Raw genomic sequence first — 24,167 nt, forward strand, 5'->3', positions numbered from 1 at the left:
TCAATTCGCTCTTCGTTCACTCATCTGGTGACTATGGTCTGGAGCAGACCTGTCCAACTTCTTCTTCGTCGCGGGCCACACGGTCCCCACCATCAATCTTTCCGTTCCCTCACATGCTCCTTCTTATGTTATAATATACAGTAGGAATAGGTCCGCAATAGGAACAAATCCCATGAGCGTCTGGCGTAACGACGGTGACATATAGTGGGGGAACGTCACTTCCCACCTTAGCAGAATGAAGAAATGGGGAACCGGCCAACTGTGGCCCGCGGGCCACAGGTTAGACAGGCCTGGTCTAGAGTCTAGAGTGCCTTTTTTCAAATCAAAGTAGTTCTGGATTGAATTTCTGCGCGCGTACCTACTTATTATATATAAATTACATTATATAAGTTTTGCACACCGAAATACACGAAATGGTACGAGCTGCATTTCCTTGAATAAAGTGTTTGGAAAAAAGGTCTTACTTTACCCGTTAAAATGTCATACGTTGCTATTTAGTAAAATGACGACCCTTCCAAGTGTGAGTTTTGATTTTTCAAGCTTTTGGCATAATAAAGAATTTGGAAACATCAAAAAGTTTTGAACGATTTTGGTTCACTCGGTATCGACGAGTTTGCCGAAAATCCTTTCAAACTTGGAGATCTATTGGACAAATAGACCTCGAGATGTTGTGTCAGCCATTTTAGAAAATAAAGCTTTCGGATAAATGCGTTTAAAAATTTTCCTATCAATTTTATGCACACACGAATATTTACTGGACACATTTACGATTTTATCGTTTTTACGAATTGAAATAAATATATCCCTTTGCAAGCGTGTTTTCGAACGCGTTTTGTGTTATTTAATAAAAGAAAGAAAAAGAAAAACAAAGAAATCGATTTCTTCAAAGTTCTAGACCAGAATACCCTTCAAGCATTAAGATATTTTTGTCGCTTAAATTGTTGGGACTGTGTGAAAGGAGCAGTACCCGCAAATTATGCCCGCATTTCCAATGCCACCATTACAGTAATTGTCCATCATTCAACGACCTATAACAAAGTACCTTCAATTGACCTTGAACCTCAACACGAAACATTGAAGTCAGTAATGCAGTTACATACTCTTCACACCTTTTCGCTTCGTTTTGAGTGCCAAGGGCAATTGAAGGTACTTTGTTATAGGTTGTTGAATTAGTCTTTTTAAGGACTACAACGTAGCAACAAAAAAACAATATACGATATCATTTGAAAAACTCAAGGTCGCCTTGATATCTCAGAAAATATAAGGCTTTAAAAAATCGGACTGTGGTTTTTTAATGAGCTCCCTCAGATACAATAAATTTCAAAAGTGCTCAACCTTTTGTACATTCCTATGTTTGCGGATTGATGTATGGTACTACTTAGAACTGGTCGTCTTAGAACTATGTTTCATATTTAATTTCGCAATTTTACTAGACATACTGAAAGCGAAAATTCTCCTTACGCGGTGCCGTGTGGCATGGCTGTGTTTTGTTCCGAATTTCATTCTGCTCGATTGCTTGGTTGTTAAAACAAATGGCTCGCGCGGCTTCAGCTTTCGAGCAAATGAAATTGCTAAATCGGCTTTACAACGGGTCACGGTAAAACGCGCAAGCGTGCCCGTGAAAGGAAAAATGGCTGGATCGCTTGTAAATTAAACGACCGGGAAATAAACGGAAAGAAAAAATTTAATCACCGGCCGGTTCGTTCTGTGATTGGGCAGTTGTTTACGAGCTTATTCGCGACAACATGGCTGAGCGTGAGCGGAAGATCGTGGTCGTTTGAAATTCGACGTAAGTATTGCAACCTTAACCACGAATCACGCCGTCACCGTCAACATTAGCGGGGATCGTGCTTCCTACTACGCTACAGTCAGCGCCGGCGCGAAGCGAATTCAGCGCGTTCCCCGGAACCCGGCCCCGCGCGTTACAACTTACGTTGAATTTTGATGATGCAATCGAAGACTTTGCAAGGAGAAAGGCCAGAGAAATTGTATAATAATTATCTGCCAACCTATGTGTTTATGATAAATAATTTATCTAGAAGTTTTTTTCTGGTCCACGCAATTTATGAACTCGGCCCCGCAAAAGTTTAGCCGGCCCTGACTGCAGTGAATCTTGGCAAAAGGGAAAGGCCCGTCGCGTCGACATGAATGGGTAGAGTCGAGTTAGCCTGCTGTTTCTAGAAATAAATCAGTCGTCAGGATTCAATGGAATTGTTTATACTTAAAGGGGTATTCTGGGTTTCGGGCCAGGTCTTTTTTCAAAAGAATCATTGAACTTTATGCATTAGGAGTTTTTATGCGTATTTCTGGGTATTTGGAGTACATCAGTTTTTTTTTGGGGATATGTGTTTGCCATATTCTTATCGGATTTAGAAGGGGAGATGAGAAACACGCAAGTGGGAGATACGGTACTCTCCCACTATAGTCCGCTATACGGCCCTGTAGGGGAATATTTTTCCAAGAAATGAAGTATCCCTACCAATTGCTCTCGATACGCGGACAGGGGGTCTATGTGTCCACGCTACAGAGAGTATTGTACAGTCAAACCTGTTTTTGTGCGGTAGAAATATTCAGAAACTTTGTAAATAGCTATAACAAATAATATTTTACAGTATACACATTAAAGAAAATTTTTTTATGCGGTGGAGAGGGACTTATTCACTTAGAAAATATGTCAGATTTACGAAATAGCGAGAATGTGCTTTCCAAACAAAATAAATAATTAAATTACACATGGAAACATTTTTAAAAAATTTAATTTCTCATTTTAAACATGCAGACATTTTCAAAATGCACATAATTCAATACAACTCGTCTTAGTCCAAAACGCGCATCTTCTTGTGATGAGAACATTACAAGGTTATAATGCCAACACCGTTGGCATTCATACACCGCATGAAAGAAAATCGCACAAAGACGAAGACGAAAATTATTATATTTGGTTAGAGAAGAGGAAAGAAGAAAAACAGCAGCAGTGGTATTGAAAGCAATGGGATATAGAAGTGGTGAAAGAGTTGACATATTTAGTTTTTAAGCTACGGAAGAATGGAATCATGATGGGATATTGCATGGTTTTTTTCGCGCATGCGCGCCTGAAAGTTGTAACGTACCTATATTGTGGAGAGAGTAAGTAGTGGGGACTATTGTTGGCGGGAAAGTACCGGAAGAGTCAAGGACGAGACCACGAGACAGGCATGCTACGAATTTTTGGGAAATTATTGTTAGTACTTGATTGGCATATACATACTATACATTCATTTTTCAAAATACCCCATTAAAAAGACCCCATTAAAGATTTGACAGAGTTGATTTCGAATAAATAAAACATGCTATATAATTCTAAGGAGACTAATCAATAATATGAATTCAGATCGTTGAAACCATCCAACAACAAGTTCTGTTCACCAATTTTAACGATCTTAAAATGTGTTATAGGGATCAACGTAATTTTGTAGTAAATAAATGGGTATAATGTGTCCCATTCAAATTAATCCGCTCGAATAGCTATGAAACTACTGGCGGTATAAAAAGTAACGGATTATTCATATCATATCTTAGCAAGTCATTACCATCGGTACACTAAAATCCTAACCTATACAGTTATCGAAAGTATTAATTTAGCATCACATAAAATCACTTAAATCGATACGCTCTATTAACGTAACTTCTAATTAGCCTGTAGTATCCTGATTTTCATTAATAATAATAATAATAATAATAATAATAATAATAATAAAGAAAGTAATAATTAATAATAATAATTATTATTTTCTATAATCATTTAATTAATTGATAATTATTAGTAAAAATCGGGATACCACGCATAAGCGTCAAGCAAGGCACTAACATTTTCAAATTTGTTTATATCAGAAATAAGTACGTTTTTATTTTGTATTTAGTTTTGTTTATTAAGCATTTCCACAATGGAATGTGAATATATGTCGTATTTTTATAATTTTGTGTAATGATTGGCACCCAAAAAGACAAAAAAGTTGATGTAATTTAAGCATATTAAGCAGAGACATGTTTAAGTGGTACCAATGTCGACTACGCATAGCTACGACCCTGGCGAGTTAAGAAAATGCTGCAATGGCCGCTGTCAATAAATATTTTCTTGACTTGCTCATATACTAACCAAACTAAATACTTTTCGTGAACGGTTTATTTACCAGAAATGTCTGTAGAATGCATTCCTGTATAGTAAATTCCTGCTAGATTAAGGATTTTTCACATAAATACGAAAATAGAACGTGTAAAGTACCCGCGTCAGCTCTTTTTCAAACTTTAACAAGTATTTACAACTGTTAGAAAGTACAAAAATATATAATTGGCTATATGGATCTATAGAGGACAGTCCCCTCTATCTTTTGACTCAAACCTGAACTTTCTCGTATGTTTAGTTTTCCCGTAACACCTCATTTTTTATCAATATCATGCATTTTTACAAAAACCAATGTTCTTCGAAAACGTTGCGTGATGAAGCAATTCTGCTTTCGGATTTGATTTTAGAATGACAAAATCTATAAGGATCACTCAACATTTAATGCTGAACACGAAAAAAGTGTTATTTTGTTAGACTGTGTAATTTACCGGGCAACGTGTACTTCGCGATTTTTATGATATTAGTATGTACATTTTTCACTACGTAATCGGATGGAATAATGAAGCGAAACAATGAGGGAATTTGCATAACTCTCGTGTTGTTTTCGAGGATCTCATTGCACATGCGAGTACTACGTTGCTTTATTAAGCGAGAGGCTGATAATAAGGAATCATTGTTAGTAATTGTTTTGCAGTTACAATTAAAAACGTTGATACAGTGTTGCTGAGCCATTCACGAAATAATCTTTACGTCTCGTTCACCTTGGTAATTCGCAATTGCGCAAAATGCAAATGCAAAACATTGATCGTAACAGGAAAACGATGATGCGTAAAGCAATTAGGTATTCGATTCGAGCATACATACATACAGTGTGGGATTACTTGGTTCACCAATGACAGGTCTGGAGTTTTTTGGAGAAATTACAATTGGTTTGAAATTGTTTCTGCACATTTTATGGTAGAGCTGTTCAGCGTCTGCCCGTACGGGCAGCGATTTTCTTGCTCTGGGCATACACAGAACGGCGGGCATGGTTGTAGTATATACAGTGTGTCCCACGAGCTTTGTCCACTTGAATGTCTTGGTTATTTCAAACAATACGAGAAAATGTTACTTACAGAAGTTGTAGTGTTTAAGAAACTACATAATATGGTATAAATGATATTCTTGCAAGTGGAGGCGTAGAGAAGAGATCACCTTTGCTTTTTTGAATGGAATGTCCAATTTTTTAATGCTCGATTTCGATAGATTGGCGTATTCTGAGTATAAAAGTACTAAAGTGTATTTGTCCTAAAACTTACCGTTGCTGAGATATTTGACTGTTTACATTCTATTACTTTCATTATGGAATGTATTCAAGGACATGCTCACTACGTCAAATGTAAACATTGGTAGGCTTTCAACCTCTCTCAGTGTCAGTCAGATTCTCAGTTAATGAACATAAGATAGTCAATATGAAATTTTCATTCGAAGAACAATTAGAGATGCTTCTAATTTATGAAGAAAGTAAGAGAAACGCAATTGTGGCTCGAAATTTGTACGGTGAAAGATATCCAAACTGCATATGCCCTTTACACAAGATTTTTGAAAGACTGTGTAAAAAATTAAAAGAAACTGGAAGTCTCGCTGTTCGTAAGATGAATCGTAAGAAGCATGTATGTAGTGATGAAGATAATGAAATTAATGTTATTGCAATGGAACATCATAATCCTCACATCAGTGTACGTCAGATTCAGCGCGAATCTGAAGTCAGCAAAAGTAGTGCCTCACGAATTCTCACTCGTCACAAATATCATCCGTACCACATTAGCCTTCACCAGAAATTACATGACATGGATTATGTAAATCGTGTTAGATTTTGTGGATAGGCTCAAGAGCAGCTACAAATCAATCCACTTTTCTTCTCTTTAATACTATTTACCGATGAGGCTACTTTTATCAGCACTGGGCGTGTTAATTTACATAACACGCATTATTGGTTAGTACAAAATCCTCACTGGCTACGAGAAATTGATCATCAAAGACGTTGGTCATGGGGCAACAAATAATTGAGCCTTATTTCATTGACGACACTTTTACTGGTCAAAAATATGATACGTTCTTAAGAAATACATTGCCAAAATTAGAAAACGTGCCATTAAGAGATAACTAGATTTTTTCTTGTGGGGAACATTGAAAAATATTGTGTATCGAGATGCTCCGGAAGGTATGAAGCAACGAATTATCGCAGCGTGTGCTACAATAGTCGCTCCAATAATAAGACGTGTAAGAGACGCAACAGTTCAAAGACTACAACGTTGCATCGCTGCAGATGGCCGATATTTCGAACATTCTGCATGAAAACAGTCACATATCTCAGCAAGTTTTAGGACAAATACACTTTAGTACTTTTATACTGAGAATACGCCAATCTATCGAAATCGAGCATTAAAAAATTGGACATTCCATTTAAAAAGCGAAGGTGATCTCTTCTCTACGCCTTCACTTGCAAGAATATCATTTATACCATATTATGTAGTTTCTTAAACCCTACAACTTCTGTAAGTAACATTTGCTCGTGTCGTTTGAAATACCCAAGATATTCAAGTGGACAGAGCTTGTGGGACACTGTATTTGTCACACGCATTGTCACAGTTACGTAGCCAGCCACGGCTGTGCTACGACCTACCCCCACTCCGTTGTTGTCACTTGCCCGTAGCTGTACCCAGTGTCGCCAGGTCAAGACTTGTTCCCCCACTCCAATTTCCCTTTCGACTGTGCTATTCTCCACGGTTCCGCCGTGGCCCGGTCACGTGACGCGTTCCGTCTTTGTCACGCATACTCCGACACTGGCAGAGAGAGGCTAACTTTTTCCCCTTAATTCCTGCTCCCTCCCCTCATCTGGCGACACTGGCTGCGCCCACGGGCACCGGTGGGCGCCCTTGCCCGCTAATAGACATGTTCAGCAGCTCTGTATTATGGTGTGCACGATCGAAAACGTATGAAAAAAACGAAGTTTTTAACGGCAGACAGTTACAAATATAAATACTATTATATTTCCTCTTAATTTGTTACTTGAATGCAACAGTTGAATATTACATAATTACAAGAAAGATAAAAAGAATTAGAAAGAAACTTGTGGATAACATTTAATTTGTAAATAGACCATTTTTATAACAGCAACATCACTTTTATTTATTACAACGTTTAATAACACAACATTCACTGATTGGGTCATCGTATTTTACAAATGAAATACATCTCAAAATGTACTGAAATGTCGAGACAAACTTATCTATGTATTTTACAGTATAACTGTTTCGTGTCGGTACTTGGAAGAAAGAATTTTTGTCCTTTGCCTGTTAGTTATCTAAAATAGAGTAAGCGATACAAAGGGCCATAAAATGCCAGAATGTTTGGATAAATATTCCCAAATAAAAATATTGTTCAGTTTTGAAATTCGAAATGCGTCCGATGGATACTACTGTTCTTTTAAAGGTTAGATGTCGGGCATTTTCACACGTAACATTCTGATAGTTTCGGATTCTCCAAGTCCGTAAGATCCGGTGTTGAATTGGGAGTGTCGGTTGTTCGGCCTTGGTTTCGTTCGCGTTTTACGACACGGGCCGGAGGTCCGAACCCGGAATCATTAGACGGTTCTCGAGAAAAATGGGATAGATATAATAGCATGGGCCAACGGAAGTTGCGAGATCCGAGTGCTTCGGCCGACACTCGACAAATTCCAGAGCGGCGGCACACCCCGGGGTACACTCGAATCGCCGCTGCTACCAAGATGGATCCTTTTCGGAATCCGCGGGATCTTCTGGTCGGCTCGGCCGACTTCGTGAATCGTTCGGTCCGTGGACCGAACCATGCAACCAACCGGGTTTTAATTTTAACGTCGTCGGAAGGAGCGGTCGAGGTTCGGAGAACTGACGGTGGGCCTTCTCTTCCTTGCCCATTGGCTCTCTGTCTTGTCTTCTTCCTTCGCCGCAGCGTTTCTTTCCTTTTGCTCGTGGCCGTGCTTCTTTTCTTCTCCTCACTCGGTCTTCCTCTCCTTCTTTCCTTCTCTCTCTCTCTCTCTCTCTCTCTCTCTCTCTCTCTCTCTCTTTCTCTCTCTCTCTCTCTCTCTCTCTCTCTCGATTTCTTTTTGTTTCTCTTTCCCGTAGCACGCAGCCTTCTCGCTCCCTCGAAACCCTGTGGTCTTCTCGGCACCGGAAAGGAGGAGGGAAGCCTCCCCTCTTTCAGCCCGCGGGTTCCTCCGGTATCGATCCGTGCCTCGCTACTCGTCAAATGCGTAACCGTTTGATGTCAATTTTCTGTCGACGCCGAGTCCACCGCGCGCCATTTTTCCATTTTTCGAACGGAATTCATTATTACCACTGCGTCATGCGTTGCCTATGCGAACGCGACTCAATCGTGTTAGGTAACGGAAATGTCGAATATTAAACGGACGATTACACTACATGTACAGTGACTCACGAAAGTATTCGAACGCTGTAACGCTATTGATATGTTTTCATCTTTCTTAGAAAGAAATGTACACATTACTACTAAATGAAAACATTGGTACGTTCAGTTGATGTTACGGCATCGTTTCCGTAACAGCAACGTAGAGCTGTACACAGTAGTAGTTAAAATCAAGACTAAAAAGTCAGAAACACAAAAGTGTGAAAGAGAAATGATACTTCGATTGCATAAGGATGGAAAATTATATAACGAGATTGCAGATATTATAAACAGAAGTAAGTCTACAATACATTATATTAATAAAAAATCAAAAAATGAAGGAACAATTGCGAACAACGCTCGATCAGGTCGACGAAAGAAAACAGAAAATTATCATTCGCGAAATAATAAAAAGATCCTACTATATCCGCTCCTAAACTCAGAAATATGGTAGCTGATATGTTTCATAAAGAAGTTCATCCCGAATTATGTCGACGAATCTTACGAAATAATGATTTTCATGGCAGTGTACCACGAAAGAAGCCATATATTAATGCGGTAAATCGAAAAAAAGACTGGCTTTTGCAAAAGCATATCTCAATAAAGATCATTTTTTCTGGGATAAAGTCATCTTTTCGGATGAGTCTAAATTTAACATCTTTGCCTCAGATGGTCGAAATTATGTTTGGAGAAAACCAAATACGGAATTGGAAATAAAAAATTTACACCAAACGGTGAAACACGGAGGTGGATCGGTTATGGCGTGGGGATGCATGGCAGCAAGTGGCACCGGAAATTTGGTATTCATTGATGGAATACTCGATAAATATAAGTATTTAAATGTTTTAAGGAACAACCTTAAAGAAAGTGCCCGTAAATTAGGATTATTGGAAGACTTCCACTTCCAACAAGATAACAATCCCAGGCATACTGCAGGAATTGTGAAAGAATGGACATATATAACACACCACATATGTTAACTACTCCACCGCAAAGCCCAGACATAAATCCAATTGAAAATTTATGGGCTGAAATCGGAAAAAGATTAAATAAATATTAAATAACTGCAAAGGAGGTATTGAAACAAAAAACCATAGAAGTATGGAATTCCATTGAGTATACTTTTACAAAATCATTGGTTTATAGTATGGAATGTCGATTGAGACACATCGTTACTGCTAAAGGTGATCCAACAAAATATTAACATTAAATAATGTAATAATATATGTAGCGTTCGAATACTTTTGTGAGTCACTTATTATGCGTGTTTCTAATAAATATAGCATAACTTCTGCCTACGTTGTTGAATCCTCTTCAAATTTTACTGACATAATCTTGAGACTTCCCCCTTACTATAGATGCCAAATTGTTCTATACAGATTAGTTTAGTACATCTTATTTTATTCATTAAAATTTGTAAACGTAAGCGTTCGAATACTTTCGTGAGCCACTGTACCTATTAGATGTAAGAGAAACTGTTTTCCTTATACAATAAATCCAAAGTCATTTGTTTAATGTTTTTACAAACAGGCCAAACTCTAATATATTTTTCGTCATTGGATATGACCTTCAGTCAACCCACTATTCCTCTAGAACAGAAGGTCTTGTTTTTTAAAACATTTATTGCTTCTTTCGAATGACTCTCTATTTGTAGTCTTAGTAATTTGTTTTTGAATTTGTTGAATCATCGTTATCTGTAATGCCGGGTCCACACTGACAATTAGCATAATTCGGCCGAAAATAGTAAAGAAGGATACGAATTTTCGAATAACGATTTTTGTCAGAGATTATTAGTAACTTTACGAATTTTAGCAACTCAGTGATTCCTACTCAAGTTTAATGTATTTGTTTAAAATATCGAAACAAGTAATTTTTTTTATTTCATATAAAACTGAAATTGTTTAAACTTTTTTAATAAAGTTGTTTCTCTTTTTCATCAACTGATAGATTTTCATGTGCTTTTTAAAAAAGTATTAAGAGTTGCTCATTTTGTCCTGAAATCCCCTATACTATCGAACACTATGCGTCCTCATGGACGTTCAGCTCGCGAACAGCAGTGTGGACCCGGCATAAGGCGAACGGCGATCTTTCGTACCTTCATTAGTCATCAAACGTGAACCTCGAACTATGACACGACAATGCTCGAACAATGCTTCCACTCTATTTTGTGCTCCTCGTGTAAATATGTATTCGCGGTAATCGTCAAAGCCAGAATGATTATGTTGCAACCAAGATATACATTATTGTATCTACATGTTTCACAGATACACAGTAGCAATCATCAGACATTACCATTTCTAAATTCAACCTAAACGTCAAGTATTAGGAGTCTGTCGTGCAAATTTTATATTTTTTATTTTATATATATATATATATATATATATATATATATATATATATATATATATATATGACATTAACCCCGCCTCCCTCGTTTTCACATGGATTATAACCAGACAGCGAATTTTATGGATTTGTGGCAAAACTGAGTAAGTGTAATTTAAAACAGTTTAATATAAATTAAAAATGTTAAATATACTGTTTTTAAAACTGAATTATACTGAATTTAAAAATACTGTTACGTTATTTTCAAACTATCAAACATATTAAGACAGAAAATAAAATTCTATTTCACTTCAAGTGTTACTTGCAATTTAGGTAGAAAATTTGTATTTCACGTGGAGTATCCCATTCTCGGTTCATGACTGGCATTTTCCCACTTGTTCACTAATTTGGTGGCTTACATAGTGAATTATCTTGTCAACAATTGCTCTGTTTATATTTGCCTTACCTACATCTTGTTTGTGGGACTGCTCGAAAAATTTTCGAATTTATCTCGACGGCCTTGTATACAGGGTGGGACAAAAATTTGTCCACCTTAAATCTTTGCGTCACTTGCAATAATATGAAAAAGTGATATACAGGGTGTCTCACATATCTCGAGCATCTAAAATATCTCGCTTGTTTTTTATGATGAAAAAAATTTCAGAGGAAAATATTAGTTGGTTCAGAGGGGCAAATATTGTGATAGGCAAAAAATTTGTTCAAGGGTATATTTTTTGAGATTTCAAGGTCATCGAAGTTATTTGTAAATGGAATGATATATTTTTATTATCACTATATGATAGCCGAGGCCAAGATGAATCCAACGACCTGTAATATTATGACCTCCATGTGACCTTGAGTGCGAAATATTCATAAAAAAAAGTGCACTTGATAAATAGTGAAATAACAATAACATGATCCTCCTAGGGCCTAGGGTTTCAAGAAGTGTTTTTGAACCTTGACTAATGACTGTAAACACGCATACAATAAATTGTAAACATTGATACAAATTCAAGTATTAGATATAAGTATTAGACCAAAAATTTCCGCAACGCTGGATCGGTCGTAGTACAAATATTCGATAGCCTGCACGTTCACTCTAAAAGAATTTGTCTCGAAATAAACTACACACCTACCTAAATAAAGGCATGCAATTTTGTATAAAAAAGAAAAAAAAAAGAAAACAAAAATCATTCTGAAATATTAGAAGCACGTCCACGTTCTACAGAATTATCCTAGAGCACGTTCTAAAGAAGATTTGTGACCACCATAAAATGTCCTCCCGAGACAGGTTACTATAGTAATTTGAAAATTTTTTCGAATCGAGCTATAGTTTGCGAAATAATTGATGGGAAACTTCAAATGTGACACCCCGTATGCTTTCCGCCTGCTGTCCCTAAATTAATGTGGAACATGCGTACTGATTTTTAGGATGACATTCTTAGCAATATTTAGATTAATATAACACCTAACTAATCATTTTTTGACATACACAGGTTAATAATACTTAAGTTCTTGACGCGTCCACCTATAAAAAAAAGACTAATAACACCAGTATGTTCATCTCTCAAAACCATTTAATCTCCATTGAAACAATTCTCGTCGTGAATAATGATGATGACGTAAATCAAGGTGATTGTATCTAGTGCTCGACCCTGTATAAGTGCTTTCAAATAATAAAAAAATTTGTTGAGCATGCTTGCGTAATTTTGGAAAGTCCTGTGAAGATAAGCCATTATAAAAATCTACCAAGGAATTGCGATAAGAATTCTTGGCTTCGACATTTTCCTATAACTCGATCAGTTCAAATTGCACATCTTCGGCAACATTTTGTGGATCACAAGAAAAATGGATCAGAAAATAAAGTAAATTCTCCCTCGTGATTCTTAAAATCATTAAAACGTTCATCAAATCCTTCTAACAAATTCTGTATAATTTTACAACATTTTTCCGACTGAAGAATAGCTGATGCTTCAGCATTTTCTGTTACTAATATTCTATTCGATTCAAAATGAGATAAGTTTCCAATTCGTAGTTGTTCTTGTAATAATCGATATTTTCGTTCTGTGGCTTTCGCACAACAAAGAAGATTGAAAATAAGCCTAATAAGATTATGTTGGCTCTACCGAGGTTAAGAAGACCAGTGGGCTTAATATCTATATATATATATATATATTTATATTTCTAAGTATTATTTACATGGTCAAGACAATTAAATTAAATATAAATATAAAAAATATATAAATATAAAAAACAATTAAATATAAACTTTCAGATGTCGCATAACTTAATGTGACTATGAAATATATTTAATATAACTTTCTTTACTTTGATTTTACTTGTACCGTCGCGTGCCACGTGCTTCAACGTTTGAACTCGATCTAACGCTTTTGTGACTCGCTTCGCTCGCCACGCCGATCACGCCATGCGTACACGCACATGCGCACCCGCGCATTGACACACGTTCGTGTGCACACGTGAGGACGGTGTCTGATATTTTCAACAGATTAAAAATAAAATTTATTTAGTTTTCTGTAAAACTGTAAATTATCTCTATAAATTCAAGATCTCAATTCAAGATTGGGAACCCCTGCATAACAGGGTTCACCGACACAAGTAATTGAAGAACAGAAGGAAGTATTCGTAGAATATCATCCGCCGTAAACTCGGAACCGCATACGCAGCAAAGATTACGAATGATTACGAAGCTCGAAGGAATTTGCAGAAAAAATATTAAGATGTGTTGAAACTGTGACAATTTTTCCAACGCATCTGCATATATTTATATTAATAATGTACTCATACATATGTATTACGTAATCATATTATTGATACACATATTATACTAAAAATATAAATATTACTATTTTTTTTATATAAGTATTACAAATATTCAGCGTAGTTAGCGTAGAATTGTAGGCTTACAAATTAAAAAGTAAACAAAATTTCCATTTTCATAAAATTACTTTATTTTGCACATACTCTATATGAAATCGACTCGTCAAATGACCCATCAAAAATAGATTTTGATTTGCTTTTTATTTGTAAATACACAATTGTATGTAAATTTGGTTTATACCTATGCTGGTCGAATACGTTTTTGATACTATACCAAATAGTGCAAATATTTGTATACACACAGTATGTATATATGTATTTAATCTTTCTATGATATAAACAGAAGTGGATTATCATAAATTTTTATTTTCTTATCCGATAGAGTAAAACGTTTCAACACAACAATCCGTGTGAAATCAAAACTCTTTTTAAGCTCTTGAACCATTTTTTATTTTTTGTTTTAGAGCGTTTCGGTAAGTATCTATTCAATCAACGTCTAAATCTAAAACAAATGATTATGTATATAGTACGTGCAATGAATTGTTCTATTATGATGCAATAATTTGGTTTACAACATTTAACATTAAAGTTACTAAAAAAAGTAACTCTTATTAAATATGTTAAAGAATTATTATCATAAAAATGGGTTTAAAGGCTGTGTACGAAATAATTATATCGGACAAGAGATATTATGGAATAAATTAGTAATAAAGTATTTTTTTAAAGAAAATTTTTGTTAGTATATTCGTAAAAGAGAACCTAATCTAATACAATTTTAAGCTAATACAATAACTATATCGGATACAGCAAAAATTTCATATACATACTATACCATTCATATTTTTTGAGATATTTAAGCGTTTCGAGATGAATCGGATACACTATACGTCTCAAGCGTTAAATAAATTCTACATTATACAGCATATCTTCGTACATATGACTATGATGTGGAAACGTTAAAAAAGGTTAGTTAAAAAAGATCTTTCTCCCGATCAAAAGTTGTTCTAAATTAAATAAAATCTTAATATAATCTATATTATCTTTTCAAAATTTGGTAATCCAGTGATTCTTTCCGATCTAAAGCTTTAACGTCCCATAGTCTTTTACAACACAGGTACACGTTGAGATACTACGCTTTAAATTAATGAACGCTGTTGCAAATGTAATTATTGATATACAAAATGCATATTTAATCCAATAACGATACTCGCAAATAGTTCGATTACATTATTATGTAATAAAATACAAGGCCGCTTCAAAATTGTGATAAATATTTTTCGTTTATTTAATAAAATTACTTATCGAGGAAAGCGATTTCTGCAACAACAAACAATAACTACAGAAAAGCAAAAAAGTATAAGAACTCGAGCGAAAAATCTGTTGGTCGCCGTATTTCTGCGGATCAATTCGATTTGTGTACGATCGGACGCGCAACGAAGCATTCTACCTTCGAGATATGTAAATTCTTTACCGCTCTCGATAACAGCACGATCGAAAAAGAGTTTTTTGTATGCTGGTTCAAGGACACACGCAATCAAGTGACTTCCTTTCGATGCTCGAGGATTCAAGGTTCCGAGCGTTTCCCGGTGATGCCCGTTGCTCTTTAAATCCCGTTACGAAGAAGACATTAAGGGCTGCGCGCGTAAGAATGCAGAAATACTTTCTCCCGTGCGCCCACTTTCGGCCAATCAAAGAAACGGGCCAGGTGCTGCGAGTTGTGTTACATGCTTCTTCGTTCAGCATCCGGCGCAACATTTCCGCGATAACACATGTAACACACGTTCAGAAAGCAACGATCGCGAACTTCCAAGACGAATCTGTTCGTTAAACGGCCTACGAACAATACGATTTATCGTACAACTAATTGTACGACACAAGTTGCTTCGACCGTTTGGACGACAGTTGCACCGTTTGCGGTGCTGTTTTACAACTTGTAATACAACGCGGTCGTATCGTATGGCAGTATACAGTGCTAAAAATCTGTCGTACGACACCATTGGATGTTACGACTTGCTCAAGCGATTTCGTTCTACAGTAATATCTCTGTAACTGTCGAAATCGGTCTCTACCGTAACTGTCAACATTTTATCCCCACCACTGGGGGAGTCCCCCTAGGAACCAGTCCAACTGTAAACATACTCGACGAGCGAGCCAGCGAGGGGTCGAGTATCGGTGAGACTCGTGCCAATGCAAGCGAAGCAAATGTTTGCAACTTGTCTAATTTTGTATATTTTTTCTCACGACATTTTTACCATTGTATTCGTCACGTTTTTTTAATTGAAACGGCACCAAACACGATAGAGTAACGATCATAATTACTTGTGTAATCAGCATTAAGATTTCGGGTACGAAAGAGGACGGTGAACGGAAAAGAAAGAGAGGCAGAGAGTCGAAGCGTCGAACCTCAGTTCCTCTTTCTTTTTCAATCGCTATCGTTTTGTACGTTCGACACACTACGAAAAATGCAGCATCTCTACTAGAACTGTCACTCGGCAGACTCGACGATACGACAGTTACTGAGATACTAGTGTATATTCCCCGGAAGTGTGGATAGGTCGAGAGACGGTGCATCAAAGACCTTATGAATATGTCCTATTCTGTAACTGTTCTGCTCTGTTCGTAAACGTCAGTGTGGACGCAATGCTGTTTCTCTCGGTGAGCAGTTCCCGAGCAGTTAAGACGAGGTCTTACGAAGACAGATATACATATGTATGTACAGGATGTTCCATTTATCACAAAAATCGAAACATCTCGTAAGGAATTGGTCCCATGAATGCAATGTTTCAACGAAAATTGCTGTGCAGAACTGTTTGTTTGGTTAAACTTCACCTTAGCAAACCAGACATTTTTAACTTTTTTTTATACAATTGTGTAAAGTTTGACGAGAAAATGCCAAAAATCCAAGTTTTAACGTCAGGAATTCACTGGCTCAAAAGTTATGCCTGTTTAAGGTTGGCCGATTTGAAAATATGTATATAGAGTGAGTCCGTTATATATTACGTAAGATTATTACAAAGTCAAGTAAATAAAATCGTGATACGCCTTCTTTAAAGTTATCCATAGTTAGCAGTCCTTATCGATCTTTAATATCATTCATACTTTTCGTTTCGAGTTAAACCTACATTTCTGATTCATTTATTCTAAAGGGAAAGAATGCTGTATACCTTTAACAATTTTTGTGTTTTCACTGTATTCTTTCACAGTGTCACAACTATAAAAAATATATTATGTATTACGATTAATTTAGAAATTCTGGTAGTATCGATGATTCACGTGAATCTCTTAGGTTCCCGATGTGCTAAAAGAGGATAAATTGAAGTTTTATGAAAATGATAATAATTTGATAACCCATAACCCCCCATTTAATTCTCTATTCTAGAGATAGTACATCTTCAAGACGACTCTACGAAATGACGCTAATAATTATACATTTTCGTTAGGAATACTGTTAAAACTACATTTTTGAGACACACAAATTACCAGCTTTTACGTTAATAACATTAAGGAATCAACCTGGCTTCAAACGTCAAACTTATTATTAGTAGGTTACTATAAATTATGATTCGTATATTTATTAAATTTAGGTTTTAACAATTTTTTTCTGTTTGTTTCAGGTAAGGAACATTTATAATTATCAGTCTTCTCCGTTTGTGGAAAATATCCGAGAGTTAAAGTAAGTAATTAAATTTCATAATAGCGATTCCATAAACGTTCGTACTTTAGATATATCAATATAACAAATCCATTGTATTTTATCTAATGTATAATTGATTAGAAAACCTTTTTATCATCTATTTCTTCTCTTAATAATTTTATTAAATTACAAGTAATATAATGGAATTCTTAAAATCTTCTAATATTTCTAATATTTTATTAAATCCATAAAATCCGCAGTCTAATCATGACACGTTAAAATATCTAACTACCAATAAGATAACTTATAACAGTACTAACATTCATCACTTAGTTAATTTAAGAAACGGTTAAGAAACATCAGAATAATATTTTTGGACTTACATACAGAAGCTTCACGAGCAAGACCTAGTTTGCGACATTTTAGGGAAACTTACATTTTTACGAACGAATAGGAACTGGAGCTGAGTCAATCTTTAATTAACGACAGGGCTGGACACGGTTGGGGCCCCTCGAACGCTTGCCCCCCTCTCCCCAAACAACTTTTCTTCCGTGCTGCGTGTATCTTCGTCGCGTTCGCTGGTATCTCGTGTCTTTGTTGCCCTACCATATGTATGGCGAAGCGCGTATTTTTTCCATGGTAATGGCGCTTACTGGAGGGGGCACTGGGCACTACGGTATTTAAGATATTAAAAGTTCTATGACATCGAACTATGAAATCTTAAAATTCTCAAAACGAGTTTCTTCCATCTTTAATAAAAATTCTTGTGATTGTTGTAGTCTGCGCGTAGTTTACAGTCGGTTCAACAAGTCTAGTCAGCAGTTGTAAACAAATGCACGTGGCAACCACTTGCTTGGAACACATTTTTCAGGTAGTTCAAGTAAGAAGCAAGCTCATATTTTGTTTATCTGCACCGACTCGTTCCGTTGCGCGAACTTTACATCGTACACACATACCCGCGTATATACATATACACGGGTAGTGTGCTTTTGAGTTGGTTGGAGGACTACTATGTTTTCTAGCGACAAGTTTCACCGCCCACGAGAAGATCTCCGCGCTGTTTACGGTTCTATGGGCCCCGTAAGGCAATCTTGGCTTAGCTACTGGCACTGGTTTTTACTACCAATTTATTCGCGAAAGATAAAAAATATCGTGCTCGGCAACCCGTAAATTATTTGTACTTTGCTGGGGAATTAACTTGCAGAAAAGAGAATACTTGAACCTGAAAAACAAATGACATCGACCGCGATGAAATGAAACTGGAGCGGACACGGCAACCTGTCTGATGGATCGATCTTTCCAAGGATACATGAGAATATTGCATCTCTTGTGGTATCGTGTTCAAGAATCGTGTCACCTCGTATCACGACTGTAACTATGTCATAGTCTTGTACACAGTGAAAACTTGTTGATCAAAAAACGATTTCTTTGAAACCCAGAAAATTGTAACGCGAGTTTTCTACACCCCGTCGGAAGTTAAATAAGTTAGCTTTCTATCTAACATGTAACAATAATTGGCTTGGGTAAACTTGTCGAAGTACTACCTCCTTTCCGATTTTAATCACCTAGAAATATGTTCTCCAGGTCACCAATCTGAAAAACATGTCCCTGTAAAACTTTGGGCGGTCGGCTGTAGTTTACCGAATAATTGCAAAAAATTTTACTTGTAAATGCATGGATTAGGTCTGGATTAGGTCCCCAAACCTCTCCCTCCAAGGAAGTATGCCAAGGCGGGGACATTGACTGATAAGGTGGAATCTGAACATTTTTTTGGTTTCTAATAAAAGAAATATATGCAATTAGAAAAAGTAAGTTCCGCAAATTCAAAAAAGAATTCACATTTTTCGTTGATGTTTATTGATAAAAAATAATGAAAACACACTTCAGTTTTCAAATGTCGGAAAAAATTTTTTGTTTCTGTTCCGACATTTTTCTCAATTTTTCCGATACGATATAAAGGACGCAGCCTGTCCAGATCTACAGATTTTGTCATCATACTTTTCGATACAATCAATAATTTGGAAGATAATCGAGAAAAACGATTTTAAGAGCATTTAATTAATTACTTTAATGCTTAATACTAAGTTTACGGAGCACTGAAAGCGGCTATTTTACATTGCTCTATAAAAATAACAAGAACGTGTCTATCAAAAACTTTAGCTATTTTTTTATAATACATACCCAAAAGAAATAAGTTTGTAGAATAATCCTCATGGAGGCATTTTTACAATCCTAATATTCATAAATTAAAAATATTAGAATATTAGAAATAAAAAAATTTTTAAATTAAAAATTAGAAGAAAGAACAGAAATTACATTTTCTGCATATGGCCATTTAACCCAGTTTGTTCAGATAACATGACGCATAGTTTAGAATGTCATAGCCTAATTATGGTTGGGTCTGTCTAAAACATTTTATTGCATTTACAAGTTGCTTTTTCTTTGAAGGGGATGTTAGAGTTTTAGCAAATCGTTTCTTACATTATTTCAAGACTTTTTCTCTTAAGACTTTTTCTGCAAATTCCAATCGATGCTTTTATGTTCATCCGTTTTATATATTGTATATTTTTACTGATACACAAAGAAACCTGCCTTAATCGCCTATCATTTCTATAAGAATATCGAAACAATACCGGTATTTATTTCGGTATCGGTTATATTTCGTTTTGGTATAACTTTGTTGGCCTAATACCGGTATACAAGTCCATGCCCGGAGAAATATCTATACTAAGTGTATACTAGTTCCATAAGGATTTCGGAGTATAACCGAAAAATACATACCGATATAACTGTCCCGGTTTTAGATAACAAGTGTAGGAGATGAGCTCAATAATTGCGGAACGCACTAGTTGGTTAATACTGGTTTAATAATAAAGAGTTAATGGTACATAAATGCAGCACTCGATACACGCTAATCTCTCTCTCACAATATCATACACACGCGGCGATTCTAACCTACAAACTCAGCGCTGCCAACTCTCACACTTCACACTCACTATACACTCCGTTCAAACTCATTCATACCAACTCCACCGATACACACAACCCAACAACAAGTGTTCCGATTTCTGTTTGCATGCAACAGAATACTGCTTGCTTTCAACGCCTGCAGTCAGTGTCGCCGGACTAAGACTTGTCCCCCACTCTATCCTACCCGTTCTACGAGAGAGGAGAACTGTATTCCCTTCAATTTGAGTCGATTCCACTGATCTGGCGACACTGCCAGATTATTTGTAGCGTGCCGAACTTAACCCATTAGCGCCCATTGTACTCGCTTGAGTACAGGATAACAAGATTATATGTGTTTGCTTCTAGCGCCATCTAAGATTGACTAGATGTTTTGTCCATCGTTTGCAAGTACTCACTAAACATGTAGAAAGCTGTATTGCTAATGGTTATCTCTTTTTTACCGACCATAAATGAGATATTCGCACATATTTTGATTCTGCAGTCCGGTATACTGCGAGTCCCTGTACGCTCTGTTGATAACCGTTCAGTACAGTGTAGAAACGATAGTCATATGAGGGTGAGATGGGCATGCATTAAGTGTAAGGTTACATTGTGTACTGAAAGATAGCGATTGATACAGAAAGAGGGACTGAGGTTCGACGCTTTGACTAATTATTTAATTATGACCGTAACTATATCGTGTTTAGTGTCATTTTAATTAGAAAAACGGGACGAATACGATGGTAAAAGTTTCGTAAAAAAAAAAACATTAAAAATTGAAAAAGTTGCAAACATTCGCTCCGTTTGCATTGGGGCATGTCGTCGCTGGCTTGACGCTTGATTCGTTTCAGGTAGGATCCCTCCAGTGGTGGGGATAAAATTTGGACAGTTACTGTGAAAACCTTTGCGATAGTAACGAAAATAATACTGTATTGGGATCTTTAGGAATTTGTTGAACTCACGGTCTCTTAAATCTATCGAATGGCGCAGCTAATTCTTTTTGTTGACATAGGGATCATCGATTTAACTGAAATTGGGTCCGTCTCCATCAGCGAGAGAGAGGGGGGGGGAGAGAGAGACTCCTCGCTTCGGTTGTGGCGCGAGGCGTGATGGTGTTGGTCCGCGACACGCTCATATTTCGTAGCGTTCCTTCTGGTGGCGTAACGTGGCTTTGGCGTGGCTCGGTAGCGTCGCGCGCGCGGAAAACGAACGATCGATACACGCGGATCTTGACGATCATTACGTAACGCAACGCATCCCTGTCCTAGAACCGCGCTGCTGGCGTTCGCTACGCCTACACCACTCCCTCCTGCTTCCACCTACACCCTCGTTACCCCCCCCCCCCCCGGCCAACGTGACGCAAAGACGCAAAGTTACGTCATCATGACAACAGAACGCCGCGTGTGCTTGCCGTCATGCTCGTCCTCATGGCAACGCCGTTTCCTCCCTTTCCACATTACATCCGCGTTACGTGTTTACCACTCTAGCATCTCATCTAACCAGTCCGTGTATTAAATATCATTCCCCCGGTTCTTAGACGCGGTCCAACATTACAGATTCTTCTTTTACTCCTTCTTGTCAATTCGACGTATCTTGCAAGAGAAGATGCACCATACAATTCGATGATAATACCAAATTAATACCAAAGTTTGACAATTCTTTATTGTCGTTACTACCATTTGTAGCGATAAAGGGAATGCATTAGGACAGTTTCGCACCATCAGCAGAGAAACACTTAAGAGTCAGTTTTTGCACGAATTTGTAGGAATTTTTTCGGAATAACTATTGGAACCTTTTACATTGGAATTTTGCATACACATTTATTGGTATATACAGACGTACGTACCTGTAGTTGTCATTTTTTTTTTTTAATGAAAATAATCAAAAACACTTCTAATATCTAAAATGCTTCTAGTATCTACTATCTGTAAATGCTTCTAGAGAGAATTTCTGTAATAGTAAAGAGGTATTTAGTTGATATTTTTCAATTTGAATTATCTGCTTGAAGTTTGGGATCTATTTTAGGAACATCAGGTATATATATACAAAGATAATAGCCAGTTAATTCATTTTTTAAACATTTTAGTGTAGACTTTTAAGATGTAGTAAACGAAAGGACATCGCTAAATGTATTTAGAAAATGATGTGGCAGGTTCATAAACTGTCTAACGAATACTTAAAAATTTTTCAAACAATTTGTCGAACCAAAATATTTTTCGACAAATACGAGACGTGTGATATTAAGGAATCTTAGCTAACTGATGTATGTACTACGATTTTCATAAAACTTTTCATAGTGAAGAGTTTTAAAAATAGTTGTAGGCTGTTTGTTATCTCCGAAGTTAAAACTTTGTTAAATATTCTCGATAAAATGCGAAAATACTTAAATGAATGCTGGGCACGGTTGGAGCATCTCAAACGCTTGCTTCCCCCACCAACCTCTTTTTCATGCAACGCGCATCTTTGTCGCGTTCGCTGGTGTCTCGTGTCTTCGTTGCCCCACCGTATGTAGCTTCGTAGCAATACACGACAGGCAAAGCGCGTTCATTCTCCATGGTAACGGCGCTTATTGGGAGGGGATAGTGGGCGCTATGGTGGGGATGGCTTTGCCTCAATTGAGGCAAACGTGCCCTGCACCAGTGTCGTCAGTTCGAGAAAATCGAGGGGAATACAATGTGCCCCCTCTCTGACGACCAGAGTAATATGTGACACGTTGCGCGTGCGCGACGCGACGGTCGCCTCAGTCGCGCGCGACACCACGCGGCACGTCATGTGACCAGTCTACGGTCTTAGTGGGGGTCGTTGGAGTGTGTTCATGGTGGTGGAATGGGATAGTGGAAGGGGAAAAGGAGGAGAGGAAAAAGCTAACCGTTTGAGTATCACTTGGCGACACTGCTCGCCACTGATTTAACTGCAAAGCTAGTTTTGCTTGTTATTTTATTAAAAGATTGTGCAATATCGCAGAAATTATAGACCAATTACAGAATGAAACATGTACATAATAAATGGGTCGAATGTATTTCGATTATTTATCACTTTGCAAAGACTGATTACAATCTGTCCTTTTTAATCCTGACGTTGTCGCTACGACAGCTTAAAAATATGTTTTATGTGTGTGCAAAATATGTATATACAAGTTTTACACATTGAGGCATATGAAACTCCGTTTACTATTAAAGAATATGAGAACGCGTTTGCGTACAACGGGTGAATTGTTTTAAACAAGCAATACATTTTTATTCTAGAATGTTGACAATATACAAAACTAAATTTTCATTTAAAAAACGTCCCGTAGTGTGTTATAAAATAAGGAATCAAAAATCTTTGCAAGCTTGCAAAGTTTAAAAAAATTTTGGAACTTTTAAGTCGTAGAATAAATTCGTTTATTTTTTTTTTACTTTCATCCTCTCCTATAGTATACTGGAAGTTGCATTGTGTATTTATGCTCAGGTTATTTTAAATTTAAGAAGAAAGAATGCAACTGTCTTTCCCCGATTTGAATGAACCTCTGTATACTTGTACAACCGTTAAGAAACAATGATGATCTTCTTTTGTATTCCTCTCTCTGAATTCTAAGAAATAAAACCACTCCTTAACCTATCAACTCGGCTCACATAGGTGTGCGATTCGGATGTGGTAATAGTTGGACTATTTCTTTTATTTTCATTTTTTTTATTTTAAACTTTTTTTATTTTCTTTTCTTCTGATCAAACATTTTTAGAGTACGTTATATTATTTAGAAAAGTAACGAATGGATCAGATGATAAAACTGATTTCAAAACTGAAATAAATGAATACTTTCATACGCAGCAAAGGAATAAGTTTATGCGATTGAATTTATGCGACTCAATTACTGCGGGGGTGCTAATTACTGTGCCTATATTCATTACAGTT

At 36.6% G+C, this 24,167-nt stretch overlaps 1 protein-coding gene across 10 annotated transcripts in view; it reads left to right on the forward strand.

The window, feature by feature from the left end:
- LOC143360357 (uncharacterized) overlaps positions 1-24,167 on the forward strand; it is a 349,079-nt gene that overhangs the window by 124,518 nt on the left and 200,394 nt on the right. For 8 of the 10 annotated variants that reach the window (XM_076799116.1, XM_076799112.1, XM_076799113.1 and 5 more), the window contains one exon: positions 17,305-17,363. The exons of the other annotated variants lie outside the window; for them this stretch is intronic. In XM_076799116.1, coding sequence (XP_076655231.1) covers positions 17,305-17,363 — 59 coding nt within the window. The remainder of the gene's footprint in view (positions 1-17,304; positions 17,364-24,167) is intronic. 10 annotated transcript variants of the gene reach the window in all.

The sequence above is a fragment of the Halictus rubicundus genome, chromosome 13, assembly GCF_050948215.1.
Source record: "Halictus rubicundus isolate RS-2024b chromosome 13, iyHalRubi1_principal, whole genome shotgun sequence".
NCBI lineage: Eukaryota > Metazoa > Arthropoda > Insecta > Hymenoptera > Halictidae > Halictus > Halictus rubicundus.